General features: G+C 46.2%; 1 protein-coding gene across 2 annotated transcripts in view; it reads right to left on the reverse strand.

The window, feature by feature from the left end:
* Window positions 1-22,625, reverse strand: part of LOC128699978 (uncharacterized) — a 128,886-nt gene that overhangs the window by 38,742 nt on the left and 67,519 nt on the right. For both annotated transcript variants that reach the window (XM_053792835.2, XM_070098703.1), the window contains one exon: window positions 9,944-10,120. In XM_053792835.2, the coding sequence (XP_053648810.2) occupies window positions 9,944-10,120 (177 nt within the window). The remainder of the gene's footprint in view (window positions 1-9,943; window positions 10,121-22,625) is intronic.

Below are 22,625 nucleotides of genomic sequence, written 5' to 3' on the forward strand. Positions count from 1 at the left end.
CTGCACTTCGTACAAGAGTGATGGACTGAACACATCGATTCCAGGTTGAGGGACTGATTACCTCAAACTTCTACTCTCCTTACCAACTTCTACTTTGTATTGGACTGATGAAGCCACTGTGTGGCGAAACGTTTCTTCAATAAAGATTCCCATGTGTTGCATAAGTGTCTCAATTCTTCAAAAATATAGGTTAGTGAATTTCAGTCCTATCGACTACACGAAGGTCAGTAAGAGTGTCAGGTGTATCCCAGCCAAGCATACTTCACTACACATTATAATGCATAAAATATTCTCATGGGAGAAGTCTCAAGTGTATAACAAGGTGTTTGTAGATGAATGGTTTAGAGAACCGACATGTTGATAAATTAGACACATGTGCAACTCTTGGGTATCTTTATTGAGGAAACGTTTCGCCACACAGTGGCTTCATCAGTCCATACAAAGGAGAATCTTGAACAAACGTGACACCGCCTATGACTGCTGCACCTCTCCTACCAACGGTTTATAATCTGCTTCTCCGCACGTATGCCGTATTCTATTCAAGATTGATGGACTGACCACATCGACTCAAGGTTGAGGGACTGATTACCTCATTCTCCTCCTGTTCTTCAAGATTCTCCTTTGTATGGACTGATGAAGCCACTGTGTGGCGAAACGTTTCCTCAATAAAGATACCCAAGAGTTGCACATGTGTCTAATTTATAACAAGGTGTAGATGTTGAGTGATAGCTCCTGGCCCTCGTAGACACGAGTGTCGGGTAACAAGGTGTACATGTTGAGTGATAGCTCCTGGCCCTCGTAGACACGAGTGTCGGGTAACAAGGTGTACATGTTGAGTGATAGCTCCTGGCCCTCGTAGACACGAGTGTCGGGTATGTAACAAGGTGTAGATGTTGAGTGATAGCTCCTGGCCCTCGTAGACACGAGTGTCGGGTATGTAACACGGTGTAAGAGTTGAGTAATAGTTCCTGGCACTCGTAGAAATGAGTGTCAAGTATGTAACAAGGTGTAGATGTTGAATGATAGCTCCTGACACTCGTAGAAATGAACGTGCATTACTGAACGTGGACCAGTGAACGTGCATTACTGAACGTGGACCAGTGAACGTGCATTACTGAACGTGGACCAATGAACGTGCATTACTGAACGTGGACCAGTGAACGTGCATTACTGAACGTGGACCAATGAACGTGCATTACTGAACGTGGACCAGTGAACGTGCATTACTGAACGTGGACCAATGAACGTGTATTAATGAACGTCGAGTCATCATTCATCACTGATGATTCTCAACATACATACATACATACATACACACACACACACACACACACACACACACACATATATATATATACATGTATATATATATATATATATATATATATATATATATATATATATATATATATATATATATATATAATATACATCTCAGTGTATATACACACCTCTCAATGTATATAGCTTTGCTACTAAGTGTTGACAGGCGCTTATGATTACACTCCCTGTTTCGTATGTGTTCTCCTATGCTCTTTAATGTGTTCTTCTCTATGTGTTCTTCCCTGTGTGTTATTCCCTGTGTATTGCCTGTTCATTAAAATATGTTACAACAGCCACACCTCTGGTAGAGAAACGCACACTCTGTGTCTCATTGCTCAGTGAGAATGAATATGTGTCAGTCTTTCTCATCCATCTCCCTGACAACTGCCAGTCTCATCCATCTCTCTGACAACTGCCAGTCTCATCCATCTCTCTGACAACTGCCAGTCTCATCCATCACTCTGACAAGTGCCAGTCTTTCTCATCCATCTCCCTGACAACTGCCAGTCTCATCCATCTCTCTGACAAGTGTCAGTCTCATCCATCTCTCTGATGTGATGGATTTTAAAGGAGCTAATGAGAAATATTGTGTTGTTTAGAACACTGTCAAAATTGATATTGAAAACGTCTAAATAGATTTAGTAAATAGTTTAGAGGAGATTTAAAAGTGACGTGAAAATTGTGTGTGTGTGTGTGGGGGAGGGTAGTGGTGATGGTGGTAGTGGTGATGGTGGTAGTGGTGATGGTGGTAGTGGTGATGGTGGTAGTGGTGATGGTGGTAGTGGTGATGGTGGTAGTGGTGATGGTGGTAGTGGTGATGGTGGTAGTGGTGATGCTGGTAGTGGTGATGGTGGTAGTGGTGATGGTGGTAGTGGTGATGGTGGTAGTGGTGATGCTGGTAGTGGTGATGCTGGTAGTGGTGATGCTGGTAGTGGTGATGGTGGTAGTGGTGATGGTGGTAGTGGTGATGGTGGTAGTGGTGACTGTGGTAGTGGTGATGCTGGTAGTGGTGATGGTGGTAGTGGTGACTGTGGTAGTGGTGATGGTGGTAGTTGTGATGCTGGTAGTGGTGATGCTGGTAGTGGTGATGCTGGTAGTGGTGATGCTGGTAGTGGTGACTGTGGTAGTGGTGATGGTGGTAGTTGTGATGCTGGTGGTGGTGATGCTGGTAGTGGTGATGGTGGTAGTGGTGATGCTGGTAGTGGTGATGGTGGTAGTGGTGACTGTGGTAGTGGTGATGGTGGTAGTTGTGATGCTGGTAGTGGTGAAGCTGGTAGTGGTGATGGTGGTAGTGGTGACTGTGGTAGTGGTGATGGTGGTAGTTGTGATGCTGGTGGTGGTGATGCTGGTAGTGGTGATGGTGGTAGTGGTGATGCTGGTAGTGGTGATGCTGGTAGTGGTGACTACGGTAGTGGTGATGCTGGTAGTGGTGACTGTGGTAGTGGTGATGGCGGTAGTTGTGATGGTGGTAGTGGTGATGGTGGTAGTGGTAATGCTGGTAGTGGTGATGCTGGTAGTGGTGATGCTGGTAGTGATAGAGGTGATGATGGTGACGGTGGTGGTAGTGGTAGAGGTGGTGGTGGTGGCGGTGGTGGTGGTAGTGCTAGTGGTAACGCCAACACTACCAGTGGTAACCACTGTATTCCCACAATGGTTCACCACTGCACAAATATTAATACAACAAAATTCAATACTGTATTGAAATTCACTCATTCCAGGCATAAGGGGAATTACTAGTAGACCCCTGGCTGCCTTCAAGACCCCTGGCTGCCTTCAAGACCCCTGGTTGTCTTCAAAACCCCTGGCTGCCTTCAAGACCCCTGGTTGTCTTCAAGACCCCTGGCTGCCTTCAAGACCCCTGGTTGCCTTCAAAACCCCTGGCTGCCTTCAAGACCCCTGGTTGTCTTCAAGAACCCTGGCTGCCTTCAAGACCCCTGGTTGCCTTCAAAACCCCTGGCTGCCTTCAAGACCCCTGGTTGTCTTCAAAACCCCTGGCTGCCTTCAAGACCCCTGGTTGTCTTCAAAACCCCTGGCTGCCTTCAAGACCCCTGGTTGCCTTCAAAACCCCTGGCTGCCTTCAAGACCCCTGGTTGTCTTCAAAACCCCTGGCTGCCTTCAAGACCCCTGGTTGTCTTCAAAACCCCTGGCTGCCTTCAAGACCCCTGGTTGTCTTCAAAACCCCTGGCTGCCTTCAAGACCCCTGGCTGCTTACAAGACACCTGGTTGCCTTCAAAACCCCTAGTTGCCTTCAAGACCCCTGGCTGCCTTCAAGACCCCTGGCTGCCTTCAAGACCCCTGGCTGCCTACAAGAGCCCTGGTTGCCTTTAAAACCCCTGGTTGCCTTCAAAACCCCTGGTTGCCTTCAAGACCCCTGGCTGCCTTCAAGACCCCTGGCTGCCTTCAAAACCCCTGGCTGCCTTCAAGACCCCTGGCTGCCTTCAAGACCCCTGGCTGCCTACAAGACCCCTGGTTGCCTTCAAAACCCCTGGTTGCCTTCAAAACCCCTGGTTGCCTTCAAAACCCCTGGCTGCCTTCAAGACCCCTGGCTGCCTTCAAAACCCCTGGCTGCCTACAAGACCCCTGGTTGCCTTCAAAACCCCTGGTTGCCTTCAAGACCCCTGGTTGCCTTCAAAACCCCTGGCTGCCTTCAAGACCCCTGGCTGCCTTCAAGACCCCTGGCTGCCTTCAAAACCCCTGGCTGCCTTCAAGACCCCTGGCTGCCTTCAAAACCCCTGGCTGCCTTCAAGACCCCTGGCTGCCTTCAAGAGGGATCTGGACAGATACCCAAAGTTAGTACCTGACCAGCTGGGTTGTGGTTCGTAGGTTGGACTACGTGAGACCAGCAGTAACAGCCTGGTTGATCAGGCCCTTATCCACCTGGAGGCCAGGTCAAGGACTGGGTCGCGGGGGCATTGACCCCCGAAACACCCTCCAGGTAGGTAGACACAATAGATTATGAATGAGGTTCCAAGGTGACAGGTGATACATTCCAGGTGTCAGAAGTGTTCTTAAGTGGTAGGTTCTGGCACCAGGTGAGTGTACTTACCTTGCTGTGCTTGCTGGGGTTGAATCATAGTTTATTTCCAGTCGAGTTTGAATATGTCTTGAGATGAGACATAGGTGTACATGTCATAGGTGACTAGCAGTATGTGTGCTCACACTCTGTCCTTCCAACACTGTGTTTATATACACACTATGGGTGTCCTCAGCTCACTGTGTGACTGTGTGTGTGTGTACACTGAGTGTACACGGCTGACTGTGTGAGAGTATATGTACACAGTGTGAGTATCCCCCGCTCACTGGAGCTGGTCGATACTGGTCACCAAGCTACCAGCCTGCTACAGTGTGGTCACCACGCCGCCGCTAACTTTCTCTCTCTCTCTCTCTCTCTCGGTCTTTTCTACAAGCACTTACACATCTCTCTCTCACTTCTCTCTTTAAAACGTTTAGTTATTCCCTTTTTATCTCCCTCTCCTCTGCTTTCTTGCTCTTCTCGCATCTCGTGTGTCGAGTCACACCTTCCCTCTTTTGTCTCTCACCCCTGACTGACACCAAGCTTTCTCTCTCTCTCTCTCTCTCTCTCTCTCTCTCTCTCTCTCTCTCTCTCTCTCTCTCTCTCTCTCTCTCTCTCTCTCTCTCTCTCTCTCTCTCTCTCTCTCTCTCTCTCTCTCTCTCTCTCTCTCTCTCTCTCTCTATCTCTATCTATCTATCTCTATTGTATGTGAGGGATTTATTTTGCTTTTTAGTAAGGTTAACATTTCTGGTTGTATTCTGATGCCTCTGAGATGTCCACTTGATCATACACCACCAAGGTTATCCTGAAGGAGGTGCTTCCTCCGTCAGGAAACACGACAAGTCGTCTCCAGACCACTGACCAGGTCAGTGGCTGAGCCAGCTTACACCAGAGTGTAGAACTGTGGTTCCATATCCAAGATCAAATTATTGTCCTTATCTCCTCATTAACTAGAGAGTACTCATAAAATCGCCATTAATGAAATAAATTTTTCTATAATATAGTGAAAAAAAAATATTGCATAGCAATGAAAGTTATACAGAAATACTTCCATTTTTTTTAAGTATTTCAAGATAAAAAAAAATCACAAGGAGCCATGACGAGGCAGCGAGTAAAACTGTAAATGGAATTATAGTTTAGTTATATCGAGACAATTAAGTGTGTCAAGTGTGAGATATGAGAGAGACATTTGAGTGATTGTTTCTTGCGTGAGAGACGGGAGACTGAGAGATGGGAGACAGTGAGAGATGGGAGACAGTGAGAGATGGGAGACAGTGAGAGATGGGAGACAGTGAGAGATGGGAGACAGTGAGAGATGGGAGACAGTGAGAGATGGGAGACAGTGAGAGATGGGAGACAGTGAGAGATGGGAGACAGTGAGAGATGGGAGACTGAGAGATGACTGACGGTGATAGTGAGAGATGGGAGACAGTGAGAGATGGGAGACAGTGAGAGATGGGAGACAGTGAGAGATGGGAGACAGTGAGAGATGGGAGACAGCGAGAGATGGGAGACTGAGAGATGACTGACGGTGATAGTGAGAGATGGGAGACATTGAGAGATGGGAGACAGTGAGAGATGGGAGACAGTGAGAGATGGGAGACAGTGAGAGATGGGAGACTGAGAGATGACTGACGGTGATAGTGAGAGATGGGAGACAGTGAGAGATGGGAGACAGTGAGAGATGGGAGACAGCGAGAGATGGGAGACTGAGAGATGACTGACGGTGATAGTGAGAGATGGGAGACAGTGAGAGATGGGAGACAGTGGGAGATGGGAGACAGCGAGAGACGGGAGACTGAGAGATGACTGACGGTGACAGTGAGAGATGGGAGACAGTGAGAGATAGGAGACAGTGAGAGATGGGAGACAGTGAGAGATGGGAGACAGTGAGAGATGGGAGACAGCGAGAGACGGGAGATTGAGAGATGACTGACGGTGATAGTGAGAGATGGGAGACAGTGAGAGATGGGAGAGAGTGAGAGATGGGAGACAGTGAGAGATGGGAGACAGCGAGAGATGGGAGACTGAGAGATGACTGACGGTGATAGTGAGAGATGGGAGACAGTGAGAGATGGGAGACAGTGAGAGATGGGAGACAGCGAGAGATGGGAGACTGAGAGATGACTGACGGTGATAGTGAGAGATGGGAGACAGTGAGAGATGGGAGACAGCGAGAGATGGGAGACTGAGAGATGACTGACGGTGATAGTGAGAGATGGGAGACAGTGAGAGATGGGAGACAGTGAGAGATGGGAGACAGCGAGAGATGGGAGACTGAGAGATGACTGACGGTGACAGACGGGTGACAGTGAGAGATAGCTGACGGTGACAGACGGATGACAGTGAGAGATAGGAGACTAAGAGATGACTGACGGTGACAGACGGGTGACAGTGAGAGATAGCTGACGGTGACAGACGGATGACAGTGAGAGATAGGAGACTAAGAGATGACTGACGGTGACAGACGGGTGACAGTGAGAGATAGCTGACGGTGACAGACGGATGACAGTGAGAGATGGGAGACTAAGAGATGACTGACGGTGACAGACGGGTGACAGTGAGAGACGGGAAACTAAGAGATAACTGACGGCGACAGACGGTGACAGTAAGAGATGGGTGACTGAGAGATGACTGACGGTGACAGACGAGTGACAGTGAGAGATGACTGACGGTGATAGACGAGTGACAGTGAGAGATAGGAGGTAGTGAGAGATGGGAGACTGAGAGATGACTGACTGTGACAGACGGGTGACAGTGAGAGATGGGAGACAGTGAGAGATGACTGACGGTGACAGACGGGTGACGGTGACTGATGGGAGACAGTGAGAAATGGGAGACAGTGAGAGATACCAAGAAACACACACGTCTTCAACTCGTCTCCATGACCTTAATCTCTCGTCAAACTTCCTTACAAATTTACTTGACCCCTACACGGCCTACGCCAGGCTAGGCCTTCCCTGGCGCGGCCGCCGCACAGCCTTATGACAATATGGAAATCGATTTCACATGATATATAACACAAGTCACAAAACCATGACTGGAACAATTCACAAATAACCCGCATTTCGAAGACTGTGTCCATATATACAAGTTTGAATGCAGTTGGTACTAAAGAAGTTTACCGGTTCGATTCCCGGGCAAAGCGAGATCAATGAGTAAGTCTCCTCAGTTGAGCAGCCTGTGTTCAACTAGGAGTAAATAGGTACCTGGGTGTTAAGTGGCTGTTGTATGTAGCATCCTGGGTATGTTCATACAGAAGGTGTGTGTGTGTGTGTGTGTGTGTGTGTGTGTGTGTGTGTGTGTGTGTGTGTGTACTCACCTATTTGTGGTTGCAGGGGTCGAGTCCTAGCTCCTGGCCCCGCCTCTTCACCGGTTGCTACTAGGCCCTCTCTCTCCCCGCTCCATGAGCTTTATCAAACCTCGTCTTAAAACTGTGTATGGTTCCTGCCTCCACTACGTCATTTTCTAGGCTATTCCACTGCCTTACAACTCTATGACTGAAGAAATACTTCCTACTATCTCTCTGACTCATTTGTGTCTTCAACTTCCAATTGTGGCCTCTTGTTTCTGTGTCCCCTCCCTGGAACATCCTGTCTTTGTCCACCTTGTCTATTCCACGCAGTATTTTATATGTCGTTATCATGTCTCCCCTGACCCTCCTGTCCTCCAGTGTGGTCAGGCCGATTTCCCTTAATCTTTCCTCATAGGACATTCCCCTTAGCTCTGGAACTAACCTTGTCGCAAACCTTTGTACTTTCTCTAGTTTCTTGACGTGCTTTATCAAGTGCGGGTTCCAAACAGGTGCTGCATACTCCAGTATGGGCCTGACATACACGGTGTACAGTGTCTTGAATGATTCCTTACTAAGGTATCGGAATGCTGTTCTCAGGTTTGCCAGGCGCCCATATGCTGCAGCAGTTATCTGATTGATGTGTGCTTCCGGAGACATGCTCGGTGTTATACTCACCCCAAGATCTTTCTCCTTGAGTGAGGTTTGCAGTCTTTGGCCACCTAGCCTATACTCTGTCTGTGGTCTTCTGTGCCCCTCCCCCATCTTCATGACTTTGCATTTGGCAGGATTAAATTCGAGAAGCCATTTGCTGGACCAGGTGTCCAGTCTGTCCAGGTCTCTTTGAAGTCCTGCCTGGTCCTCATCAGATTTAATTCTCCTCATTAACTTCACATCATCTGCAAACAGGGACACTTCTGAGTCTAACCCTTCCGTCATGTCGTTCACATATACCAAAAATAGCACTGGTCCTAGGACCGACCCCTGTGGGACCCCGCTCGTCACAGGTGCCCACTGTGATACATCATTACGTACCATGACTCGTTGTTGCCTCCCTGTCAGGTATTCTGTGTGTGTGTGTGTGTGTGTGTGTGTGTGTGTGTGTATGTGTGTGTGTATGTGTGTGTGTGTGTGTGTGTGTGTGTGTATGTGTGTGTGTATGTGTGTGTGTGTGTGTGTGTGTGTGTGTGTGTGTGTGTGTGTGTGTGTGTGTGTGTGTGTGTGAGAGTGTGTGTGTGTGTGTGTGTGTGTGTGTGTGTGTGTGTGTGTGTGTGTGTGTGTGTGTGTGTGTGTGTCTTCTTGATGGGGGTCATATGGCCGCTAACAACAGCCTGGTTGAACAGGAGATCAACAAGTAGACGTGACCTCAAGCCAGGTTTCGAGGGTCACAGGATGAACTGCAAGAAAGATCCTTGAAACAAACCTTTCTCTTTAAAAAATTTGCTTGTGACCTCGCATATACTTAGAATACTTTATAGAAAGTATCCTTGGACTCCACCCTTAACACCCTTATCCAATGTTCTCCCCTACACAACCTTCCCCAGTGCTCTCTCCCCTACGCAACCTTCCCCAATGCTCTCTTCCCTACGCAACCTTCCCCAGTGTTCTCTCCCCTACGCAACCTTCCCCAGTGCTCTCTCCCCTACGCAACCTTCCCCAGTGTTCTCTCCCCTACGCAACCTTCCCCAGTGCTCTCTCCCCTACGCAACCTTCCCCAGTGTTCTCTCCCCTACACAACCTTCCCCAGTGTTCTCTCCCCTACACAACCTTCCCCAGTGTTCTCTCCCCTACACAACCTTCCCCAGTGCTCTCTCCCCTACGCAACCTTCCCCAGTGCTCTCTCCCCTACGCAACCTTCCCCAGTGCTCTCTCCCCTACACAACCTTCCCCAGTGCTCTCTCCCCTACGCAACCTTCCCCAGTGTTCTCTCCCCTACACAACCTTCCCCAGTGCTCTCTCCCCTACACAACCCCCTTATCAGTGAATGTGAGAGGTGATCCCGGGGTGGTTATGCCATTCCCCGTCATGAGACATATGGATACTACATTGACGTCTCTGTTGGTATACTACAGCACTGTTTACAGTAGCCCACGTCTGGGGTTGCTACTTGCCAACCCCAGAGACAACTGCACTACTAAGCGGGTCACTACCAGACAAACACTTGAGTCAGCGACTTATCCCAAGAATGATAGAGCTAAAATAATTATTTATTAGAGTGTTACTCCTCCACGTCGGGGACTGACTGGTGGACAAGGAACGGTAGACTGAAGATTGACTGGTGGAGTAGGAAAGGTAGACCGAGCGAGGGGACATACCTGATAGAATCGACGTATTTCTTCTCCATCTTGAGAGCTGCCTGGTGCTGGCTGGTGGAGTAGGAACGGTAGGCTGAAGACTGCTCTGTGGTGTACTCCATGTGAGCCTTCTCATCATAGAGAGCAGTGTGCTGCCAGCGACGTGCGTTCGGCTGAGAGTGGGGACATCGATGCCTCCTGCAAAGAACACAAGAGGTGAGTTCGACGCGTGGGAGGACCTGTTTACTCCTGCTGCCGTGGGAGGGGTTAATGCAACAGGTACACTACTACTACCCACTGACTCAGTGGTGGGGAGAGACAGATGAACAGGAGGGACAAACACACACATAAGTATATCACAGGTATATACACACTTAAGAGCTGGTTGATTGATTGTGCTTAAAGTCTGTCGACTTCACGAGGGTCATGAAGGCCGCATGTCGCCTGTACACTTCCAGTCAAGGATACTTTAATATCGAAAATAGGGATTAAATAAAGCCCTCGGTATATATACAGTGAGATATATACACTGAGACATACAATTCTCCTTGTATACGTACTGATAGATAAACGCTTTTTGGCGTATATGCATTGAGAAGATATCGTAACAAAACTTAACCTAACCTAGTTATCCAACAGTAACCTTGCCTAACTTAACTAAGTCATGACAGATACATAAAGTTTTTGTCCCAACCAACAGAATGTCAGGTGTAAAAAAAGACTACCCATACGTCTCGCCCTGCCCAAGATGCCACCCCCACCAGCCGACTGATACTTGGTTACATATTCAGTGTTGGATGATCATATGCAGCTGGTGTAAGGTAACTTAGAGGAGAGGCTGTTGTGGTGAGGCTGAGCGGCGCTGGAGAGAATCAGGTGAACATGAGGCACTTGTGACTAAATTAGGAGGTAGGAGGTAGAGAGAAAGAAGCAGGAATCATAAGAGAAACTAGATGACCTTGACACCTGAGATATATTAGGAGAATCACACAGGTGATTAATCTAACATATATATATATATATATATATATATATATATATATATATATATATATATATATATATATATATATATATATATATATATATATATATATATATATATATATATATATATATATATATATATATATATATATATATATATATATATATATATATAGTCACATGGGGAACCTTGTCAGACTCCCCTGACGTGGTTTCGTCTCCCACCTAGGTAGGGTGAGAGACGGCTGGAAACTGTCCTGTGTCCATTGATTTATTGTAGATCTCGGTTGGTGGGTCAAACAGTGCTTCTGTTCCCTCTCGCAGAATTAAATTATTGCGACATTTTGTCAGGTCATTGCCTCTCATGTATCCAGCTCCATCAAAAGAAGTTCCTTTTTACCTCTTTCCCCATTGCGTGTAAGGTGTCCAGGACCTGCTGGAGTCCCCACTTGTTTAGTCTTTCTGGTATTGCCTCGATTTCCACAGACAAGTTTAATTGAAATCGTTTGTTCAGCACTTCACAGACTTTCTTGTTATTTTTATTTCTTTTTTTTGCGAGTTCACGTCCTCACTTCTTCAGCTGGATTACCTGGTCATTCACTGTCACTTTCTTCTGATGTGGCTGTAATGGTTCAGACTTGGCCTTAGCTGCTTTGTCATTCTCAAACTGTCCTCTCTCCTCACACTTATATGTTCATTTCTGGCTAATCTGTTCACTTCACTGTTCCCCTCCGTACTTCGCTTCCTGTAGTTTCTCTACACTCATATGCTTCTCTTTTTTTTACTTCTCTGCATCCCTGGTTAAACCAAGGACTCTCTTTGTTGTTCTTGTTTCCGCTGCTGCCTCCCAGCCAGGTACTCCATCTCGCCCAGTGATTTTTCCTTCCAGTTATCTTTCCCACTGCACCGTATTAAGGCATTCCCTCGTCCCTGTGTGTACTCACTCACTTATATGTGGTTGCAGGGGTCGAGTCACAGCTCCGGTGTGTGTGTACTAAATATCAGGTAAATAGGATGGTCATAGATAGATAAGGCTCTCTCTCTCTCTCTCTCTCTCTCTCTCTCTCTCTCTCTCTCTCTCTCTCTCTCTCTCTCTCTCTCTCTCTCTCTCTCTCTCTCACTCACTCACTTTCCCTCTCACCCTCGTCACGGTAGGATAGAAAGACTAAATCCACCCTAAGTACAGGAACAAGGTACAAAAACGTAATCATAGTTCCTGTGGTTCGAGCGTGAAGACCCTGGCGTCTTGTAAGAAGGTGCTTCTTGAGAAGGTAGTAAGATGTATATCACTTCTTGAGAATGTTGTAAGGTGCGTCTTAAGAAGGTTCCAACAACATCTTATCAAGTACATCACTCTCCTTATATTAAGTTGATAGTTTTTGTAAACAAAAGTGGGTACACCCACAGTGCGCTGCTACACTGTTCTATATGATAGTTACACAGTGGGAACACCCGCAGTGCGCTGCTACACTGTTCTATATGATAGTTACACAGTGGGAACACCGGCAGTGCGCTGCTACACTGTTCTATATGATAGTTACACAGTGGGAACACCGGCAGTGCGCTGCTACACTGTTCTATATGATAGTTACACAGTGGGAACAAAAGCTAGCTACGTTTTGCTGTAATATTCCAAGATTTTAGTATTGTCAGCTTGAACTGGGAGACTTCAGTAGTGTCAGCTTGAGCTGGGAGACTTCAGTATTGTCAGCCTGAGCTGGGAGACTTCAGTATTGTCAGCCTGAGCTGGGAGACTTCAGTATTGTCAGCCTGAGCTGGGAGACTTCAGTATTGTCAGCCTGAGCTGGGAGACTTCAGTAGTGTCAGCTTGAGCTGGGAGACTTCAGTATTGTCAGCCTGAGCTGGGAGACTTCAGTAGTGTCAGCTTGAGCTGGGAGACTTCAGTATTGTCAGCCTGAGCTGGGAAACTTCAGTATTGTCAGTCTGAGCTGGGAGACTTCAGTAGTGTCAGCTTGAGCTGGGAGACTTCAGTATTGTCAGCCTGAGCTGGGAGACTTCAGTAGTGTCAGCTTGAGCTGGGAGACTTCAGTATTGTCAGTCTGAGCTGGGAGACTTCAGTAGTGTCAGCTTGAGCTGGGAGACTTCAGTATTGTCAGCCTGAGCTGGGAGACTTCAGTAGTGTCAGCTTGAGGACTTCAGTATTGTCAGCCTGAGCTGGGAGACTTCAGTATTGTCAGCTTGAGCTGGGAGTCTTCAGTAGTGTCAGCCTGAGCTGGGAGACTTCAGTAGTGTCAGCTTGAGCTGGGAGACTTCAGTATTGTCAGTCTGAATTGGGAGACTTCAGTATTGTCAGCCTGAGGTTGGAGACTTCAGTATTGTCAGTCTGAGGTTGGAGACTTCAGTATTGTCAGCCTGAGCTGGGAGACTTCAGTAGTGTCAGCTTGAGCTGGGAGACTTCAGTATTGTCAGCCTGAGGTTGGAGACTTCAGTATTGTCAGTCTGAGGTTGAAGACTTCAGCATTGTCAGTCTGAGGTTGAAGACTTCAGCATTGTCAGTCTGAGGTTGAAGACTTCAGTATTGTCAGTCTGAGGTTGAAGACTTCAGTATTGTCAGTCTGAGGTTGAAGACTTCAGTATTGTCAGTCTGAGGTTGAAGAGTTCAGTATTGTCAGTCTGAGGTTGAAGACTTCAGTATTGTCAGTCTGAGGTTGAAGACTTCAGTATTGTCAGTCTGAGGTTGAAGACTTCAGTATTGTCAGTCTGAGGTTGAAGAGTTCAGTATTGTCAGTCTGAGGTTGAAGACTTCAGTATTGTCAGTCTGAGGTTGAAGAGTTCAGTATTGTCAGTCTGAGGTTGAAGACTTCAGTATTGTCAGTCTGAGGTTGAAGACTTCAGTATTGTCAGTCTGAGGTTGAAGACTTCAGTATTGTCAGTCTGAGGTTGAAGACTTCAGTATTGTCAGTCTGAGGTTGAAGAGTTCAGTATTGTCAGTCTGAGGTTGAAGACTTCAGCATTGTCAGTCTGAGGTTGAAGACTTCAGTATTGTCAGTCTGAGGTTGAAGACTTCAGCATTGTCAGTCTGAGGTTGAAGACTTCAGCATTGTCAGTCTGAGGTTGAAGAGTTCAGTATTGTCAGTCTGAGGTTGAAGACTTCAGCATTGTCAGTCTGAGGTTGAAGACTTCAGCATTGTCAGTCTGAGGTTGAAGACCTCAGAAGAACACTGAGGATATCGTCAAGTATTGCATTAAAGGTTCATCAGCTACGAGACGTTCAAGGGTTTCCTGCCAGCACAGCTGCAGTTACTGTCACTTGGGAATCACCATTCCACGGGATGGCCTGACAAGTAGGGTATGGGCGTGGGCGTGGGCGTGGGCGTGTGAATGAATTCGGGTAGATGGAAGGAGTTAGTGTTGAGTGTAAATTAGCAGGGATACCATAGTTGACTTGCATAGGTCCTTTTTACCTATTACAAGTAGAGTTTTAGTCAGTACAAGTGAAGTAGAGTGCCACTTTGTGCAGCTTAAGTAGAGTTTGCATCATAATATTCATGCCAGTGGTCACCAGACTAGTCGTATTTTTAGACAAAAGTGTTTCTGTAAACCAGCTACACTTATTGTATGTAGGTGTGACCTACACTGTGACTCTCCCTGTCTTGTAACACACCACACAGTGTGACCTACACTGTGACTCTCCCTGTCTTGTAACACACCACACAGTGTGACCTACACTGTGACTCTCCCTGTCTTGTAACACACCACACAGTGTGACCTACACTGTGACTCTCCCTGTCTTGTAACACACCACACAGTGTGACCTACACTGTGACTCTCCCTGTCTTGTAACACACCACACAGTGTGACCTACACTGTGACTCTCCCTGTCTTGTAACACACCACACAGTGTGACCTACACTGTGACTCTCCCTGTCTTGTAACACACCACACAGTGTGACCTACACTGTGACTCTCCCTGTCTTGTAACACACCACACAGTGTGACCTACACTGTGACTCTCCCTGTCTTGTAACACACCACACAGTGTGACCTACACTGTGACTCTCCCTGTCTTGTAACACACCACACAGTGTGACCTACACTGTGACTCTCCCTGTCTTGTAACACACCACACAGTGTGACCTACACTGTGACTCTCCCTGTCTTGTAACACACCACACAGTGTGACCTACACTGTGACTCTCCCTGTCTTGTAACACACCACACAGTGTGACCTACACTGTGACTCTCCCTGTCTTGTAACACACCACATAGTGTGACCTACACCATGACTCCCCCTGTCTTGTAACACACCACACAGTGTGACCTACACTGTGACTCTCCCTGTCTTGTAACACACCATACAGTGTGACCTACACTGTGACTCTCCCTGTCTTGTAACACACCACACAGTGTGACCTACACTGTGACTCTCCCTGTCTTGTAACACACCACACAGTGTGACCTACACCGTGACTCTCCCTGTCTTGTAACACACCACACAGTGTGACCTACACTATGACTCTCCCTGTCTTGTAACACACCACACAGTGTGACCTACACTATGACTCTCCCTGTCTTGTAACACAGTCACACTGTGTAATTCTCCATGTCTTGTAACAGTCACACAGTGTGACCTAGTTTCTCTCGGTGTGAACATCCTCGCCACATAACCCCCTAGGCTTGCCCTTAAGGGTGTACGAACGTGTTTCGGGCGACCCTTTACCCCTTAAGTGTTGTCGGAAGCTAAGGGGTGAGGTGGTGCCAACTTGTGCTCCCCTATTTGTGTTTGCCGGGGTTCAAGTCAGGTGCCTCTCGGCTACTGACAATCACATATTATGCTTAATCGCCTGGGTATCATACCTACTCTTTAAACTGTGTATTGTGCATCGCTGTTGGTGGCTCATACAATGATACCAGAGTCTGATGTGCACCATTGGTTAATGGTGACACTTACAGTGACACCAGTGTTGTGCACTATTAATAGTGGCTTACTGTGCACCTTTAGTAAATGGTGGTCTAGTTAATGGCACCTGTATTTACTATCCGAACTAAAGGATTTCTCTCTAGGTTCATATATGCAAGTTATATTATGTGACAGCAAACTCAACATTTTCTATCCCCTTTCATCTCTCCCTCCCTTCACACCTCCCCCTTTCTTCACACCTTCACTCCCTTCACACCTCCCCTCCCATCACAGCTCACCCCCCTTCCCTGTACAGCTCACCCCTCTCCCTGCACAGCTCATCCCTCTCCCTGCACAGCTCACCCCCCTCCCTTCACATCTCCCCTCCCTTCACACTTCCCCTCCCTTTACACCTCCCCTCCCTCCACACCTCCCTTCCCTTCACACCTCCCCTCCCTTCACAGTTCCCCTTCCCTCCTTTCACAGCTCACCCCCTCCCTCACCCTCCCACACACGCAAGCTGGCTCTGTACATGTAGCTCTGAGTCCTGGCATTGAGACCACCACGGACACCTCTCACCCAGAGACAAGACTGATAAACCCACTTTATCTGTCGCTCACACACACACACTGATGTAGTGGAGGCAGGGTCCATACACAGCTTTAAGAAAAGGTACGGTTAAGATCATGGAGAAGGGGAGAGTGGATCTAGTGACTAGCGAAGAGCGGGACCAGGAGCTATGAATCAACCCCCTGCAGCCACAAATAGGCGAGTTCAACTAGGTGAGTACAGGCACACACACACACACACACACACACACACACACACACACACACACATATACACACATATACACACACATACACACACACACACACACACACACACACACACACACACACACACACACACACACACACACAGGTTTGCAACAAGACTAGTCCCAGAGCTACGGGGATTGTCCTATGAAGAAAGGTTGAGGGAAATCGGCCTGACGACACTGGAGGCCAGGAGGGTCAGGGGAGACATGATAACGACATATAAAATACTGCGCGGAATAGACGAGGTGGACAAAGACGGGATGTTCCAGAGATGGGACACAGACACAAGAGGTCACAATTGGAAGTTGAAGACTCAGATGAATCAAAGGGATGTTAGGAAGTATTTCTTCAGTCATAGAGTAGTCAGGCCATGGAATAGCCTAGAAAGTGATGTGGTGGAGGCAGGAACCATACATAGTTTTAAGGCGAGGTATGATAGAGCTCATGGGGCAGGGAGAGAGAGGACCTAGTAGCAATCAGCGAAGAGGCGGGGCCAGGAGCTGTGACTCGACCCCTGCAACCACAAATAGGTGAGTACAAATAGGTGAGTACACACACACACACACACACACATACCTGCTCTTGTAGCTGCGAAGGTTTAAAAATAAGTTGGTAATTACTTTCTCAGCAACTACTTGATAGTTTAGTTAGCCTAGTTACTAGTTACTAGGAGGAAACACTAGAACACAGCTCTAGAGAAGAAAAAAAACTCACCTGCCCACACCTACGCCAAATAAACTTGCTTACAAACACTTAAACAAACCCCCGTCTCTCTCTCTCTCTCTCTCTCTCTCTCTCTCTCATGGCTAAGGTAATATTCACAAGCCAGGGATTTAACCTTATCAAGCAAGCTGCAACTAAATGAGTTTTATGCAAATGGGCGAGGCTTATAAAAAACATGGGCGAATGATTCTGAATGCCTTGACACAATAGCTCTGAGCGATACTTTCTGAAACACAACCAACAATCATCTCCTTTCATGTACGGATAAAGTGCTATCACTAATCTTCTCGTAGACTGAACGGTAGGTATGAGTAAGTCTGCTTACACCTGCTGTCACTGTTCATCAAGCAGTATATAGATACCTGGGTATTAGTCTGCTTACACCTGCTGTCACTGTTCATCAAGCAGTATATAGATACCTGGGTATTAGTCTGCTTACACCTGCTGTCACTGTTCATCAAGCAGTATATATAATACTAAAAAGACACTAAATACGGTATATTATACCATGAGTCCTGAGAGGTTGCGCTGAGAGGTTGCGCTGAGAGGTTGCGCTGAGAGGTTGCACTGAGAGGTTGCGCTGAGAGGTTGCGCTGAGAGGTTCCTGGCGCCTCTCCCAATTAGTGCCGTGTGTGAGTCTTGTTTGTCCAATACACAGTCGTGGGAAGACCGTCTTCCAGATGTGACAACGGTGAAAGTGAACTGACCAAGAAACCAACTGCGAGTCAGTCAGGAACACCTCGTTGTCTCTCTGACCTGAAGCACCGACAATACATAAGAACATAAGAATGGAGGAACACTGCAGAAGGCCTACTGGCCCATGCGAGGCAAGTCCTTATCAAAACGACTACTACCTAAAGCTTCCCTAGAAATAACTCCCGTACCCAATGACACCAATCAAACCCAGCCCCTCCCGCTCATATATTTGTCCAGTCTCTTCTTAAAGCTACCCAAGGTCCTAGCCTCTATCACTAATACCGTCAATACTAGACGATCTTAGACACAAGTGGATAACATGCTAAAGAGAGAATGACACAGTGAGAGACGAACAGTTCCTGTGCTACGGAACACTAAACACAATGAACGGATTTGCTCACCAAGGTGATTACATAGGTACAGTACAGGAGATTGAAGGATTTAAGGAGACATACATGGCGTATCACGTAGTTAAGAAAAGAATTTCAGGCAGGACTGGTAGAAGATTGTCAAAGTCATTGTCCTGGACACCAAAATGGCCCGAGACTCAGCGTAAGACCATGTCTTTAACAATGCTGAAGAACCTACACAGAAAAAGCAACAATAGCAGCAGCAATAACAGCAAGAATAACAGCAGCAGCAACAATAATAGCAGAAGCAACAACAACAACACCAGCAGTAACAGCACTAGCAGCAGAAACAACAACAACACCAGCAGTGTCAACACTAGCAGCAGCAACAACAGCAATAGACACAGTTAAAACAACAATAGCAGCAGCTACAACAATAGCAGCAACAACAATAGTAACAACAACAATAGCAGCAACAACAACACCAGCAGCAACAACAACAATGGCAATAAATATAGAATTAACCACCACTGTGTAACACGTAAATAAATGGTCAGGAGTGGAGAGTTACTTAAGTTAAACTGGAAGTAATAGATGGTGTGTGACGTCACTGTGGTTGTGACAACACTGTTTGTGGTTGTGACGTCACTGTTACTGTTTGTGACGTCATTGTTAGTGGTTGTGACGTCACTGTTAGTGGTTGTGACGTCACTGTTAGTGGTTGTGACGTCACTGTTAGTGGTTGTGACGTCACTGTTAGTGGTTGTGACGTCACTGTTAGTGGTTGTGACGTCACTGTTTACTATTATAAACAATATTTGCTATATTCCTCTTTTGTCTTTTTATCATTATTACTCCGTTTCTCTATCAATATTTCCTTTCTTTTATTTTCTTCTTCCTCTTTCTCCTCCTTCTCCTCCTCCTCTTTGTTATCTTCCCTCTCATTCTTCTCCTCTGCCTCCTCTTCCTCTTCTTCCGTTCTTATTCCCCTTTCCACAAGATATATTTCCATCTCTTACTTCTTCCATCATGTTCTCACTCTGTCATCTTCTGCTCTCCATTATTCCCTCCCTCAATTTCTTTTTTCCATTCTTTCCTCCCTCTCTGTCTTCCTAAATCATTCTCTCTCTCTCTCTCTCTCTCTCTCTCTCTCTCTCTCTCTCTCTCTCTCTCTCTCTCTCTCTCTCTCTCTCTCTCTCTCTCTCTCTCTATCTCTCTCTCTCTCCACTAACTAGTCCTGTGTTTATTTATTCACTCTTTCCCAGTATTTATGAGTGAGGGAGCCCTTGTTGTCTCTCTCTCTCTCTCTCTCTCTCTCTCTCTCTCTCTCTCTCTCTCTCTCTCTCTCTCTCTCTCTCTCTCTCTCTCTCTCTCTCTCTCTCTTTCCCCCCCTCTCTGTCTCTCTCTCTCTCTCTCTCTCTCTCTCTCTCTCTCTCTCTCTCTTTCTCTCTCTCTTTCCCCCTCTCTCTCCCTCTCTCTCTCTCTCTCTCTCTCTCTCTCTCATCTCATTAATTTCTCATATTTCTACACTGAAAGCATATTCTGAACTCTATAATTCACTCACTAATAACCTTCAGCAAAGAACACGGGGAACATACTGATGCCTGCCCGTCTTGTGGCGTAATAGCTGTCTTCTGGCTATCCACGAGATGTGGGGACGACAGCAGAAACAATGCTCAGTGGTCCTTCCTACATTAACACCTCGTCCAGGAAGAGGAACAATTAAGATCTATTTGACTACGCAATTTTAATCTAAATTAATTCTTCTTTTACAGAAAATACATTTTAATTTTAGTGGAAAAAAATAAATGTCATTAAAAATGCTCGAAAAATTTAATAAGATATATAATAGTGTGATATATGAAGGATAAAGGCTTGCTATCCAAGAGAGTGGTGCATACTGCAGTTGAATGATGTATGGGATTATTAACTGTTACTACCGTGTGTGTGTGTGTGTGTGTGTGTGTGTGTGTGTGTGTGTGTGTGTGTGTGTGTGTGTGTGTGTGTGTGTGTGTGTGTGTGTGTTATAGACACTTCATGGTATGTTACACACGTAATTACTTCTAAGTTTTAGTTCGATTCGGTTGAGTTAGGATAGGTAAGGCTGGGTTGCCTCCTGCCCCTACCCTTTCTCCTCCTTCTCTATTTCCTACCTTCTCTTCCTTCTCCTCCTCCTCTATCTCCTACCTTCTCTTCCTTCTCCTCCCCCTCTCTCCACTACCTGCTCTTCCTTCTCCTCCTCCTCTATCTCCTACCTTCTCTTCCTTCTCCTTCCCCTCTCTCTCCACTACCTCCTCTTCCTTCTCCTCCTCCTCTATCTCCTACCTTCTCTTCCTTCTCCTCCCCCTCTCTCCACTACCTCCTCTTCCTTCTCCTCCTCCTCTATCTCCTACCTTCTCTTCCTTCTCCTTCCCCTCTCTCTCCACTACCTCCTCTTCCTTCTCCTCCTCCTCTATCTCCTACCTTCTCTTCCTTCTCCTCCCCCTCTCTCCACTACCTCCTCTTCCTTCTCCTCCTCCTCTATCTCCTACCTTCTCTTCCTTCTCCTTCCCCTCTCTCCACTACCTCCTCTTCCTTCTCCTCCTCCTCTATCTCCTACCTTCTCTTCCTTCTCCTCCCCCTCTCTCCACTACCTCCTCTTCCTTCTCCTCCGCCTCTATCTCCTACCTTCTCTTCCTTCTCCTTCCCCTCTCTCTCCACTACCTCCTCTTCCTTCTCCTCCTCCTCTATCTCCTACCTTCTCTTCCTTCTCCTCCCCCTCTCTCCACTACCTCCTCTTCCTTCTCCTCCTCCTCTATCCCCTACCTTCTCTTCATTCTCCCCCTCTCTCCCCTACTTATTCTTCCTTCTCTTCCTCCTCCTCCTCTTCTGAGAGCTAGCAGGGTCAAGGAGAGTAATTACGTGAACAGCCTTTTGTAACATTGTTATTCCTTGTTGAGCCGTGACGGGGAGAAGGAAGAGGGGGAGGTAGGCAGAAGAGGAGGAAGAGGAGAAAGAGAAGCAGGAGGAGTGGCATGGAGGAGCAGGTGGTCGGGAAAAAACGGCGAAGAGGTGAAGAAAAGGAAGAAGGAAGAGATGACAGGAGAGAAGTGCGTCAGGGTATAACAATAAGCTACAGCAAGCGTGCGATATCGCTCCCAAAAGTTTGTTATTGTTGAGGCTACTACCGTGCGTGTTTACCCGCACTCTCTTAAACATTCTTATAAAGAAAATTCTGTTTGAGGGCACAAAAATGCTATAGACATAATATATATATATATATATATATATATATATATATATATATATATATATATATATATATATATATATATATATATATATATATATATATGAACATTAAAATGGTATAAAATACCTGACAGGTTGTTAGGTAAGATTATTATATGCAATAGTTAGTATCTTTATTATGAAACGTCGCCTTACACAGTAAGCTTCAGTCAAGTACAGAAAGTTGATAGAAGCAGAAGATGCTTGAAGACGATGTAATCAGTCCATCACCCTTAAAGTTTTGAGGTGGTCAGTCCCTCAGTCTGGAGAACATTGTTCTCATAGTATGAAACATACTATAGAACAATGTCTTCTCCAGACTGAGGTGGACTGACCACCTCAAAACTTTAAGGGTGATGGACTGATTACATCGTCTTCAAGTATCTTCTGCTTCTATCAACTTTTCTGTACTTCTGATTCTGAAGAAGTCCACTGTGTATCGAAATGTTTCATAATAAAGATACCTAACTGTTGCATTATATTATATATATTATATATATATATATATATATATATATATATATATATATATATATATATATATATATATATATATATATATATATATATTATAACCCAATTGTGTCAAACAATTTGAATGTCAGAAAAAAGATACCTGGTTATCTTTAACTTTAATTAACTTTATCTAAGCTAGAGTAACTTTATCTAACTTATATTGCTAGCTTAAAGTAAGGGAACTTGAAATCAAGTTGGCGAAGTTTAAAGTAACAGATACTTAGCCGAGAGTAACGGAACGTGTGCTAAACAGGAAGTAACAGCGGTCTGATGAAGAGAAGAATAGTAATGATGTTGCTTAGAACGTGTGGAATCAAACGCTCGGTAAGAACATGAAAAGATTGTAATAACAGTGAGAGAGAGAGAGAGAGAGAGAGAGAGAGAGAGAGAGAGAGAGAGAGAGAGAGAGAGAGAGAGAGAGAGAGAGAGAGAGAGAGAGAGAGAGAGAAAATAAGGTCAAAGATAAAGTGAAGCGATAA

The sequence above is a fragment of the Cherax quadricarinatus genome, chromosome 64, assembly GCF_038502225.1.
Source record: "Cherax quadricarinatus isolate ZL_2023a chromosome 64, ASM3850222v1, whole genome shotgun sequence".
NCBI lineage: Eukaryota > Metazoa > Arthropoda > Malacostraca > Decapoda > Parastacidae > Cherax > Cherax quadricarinatus.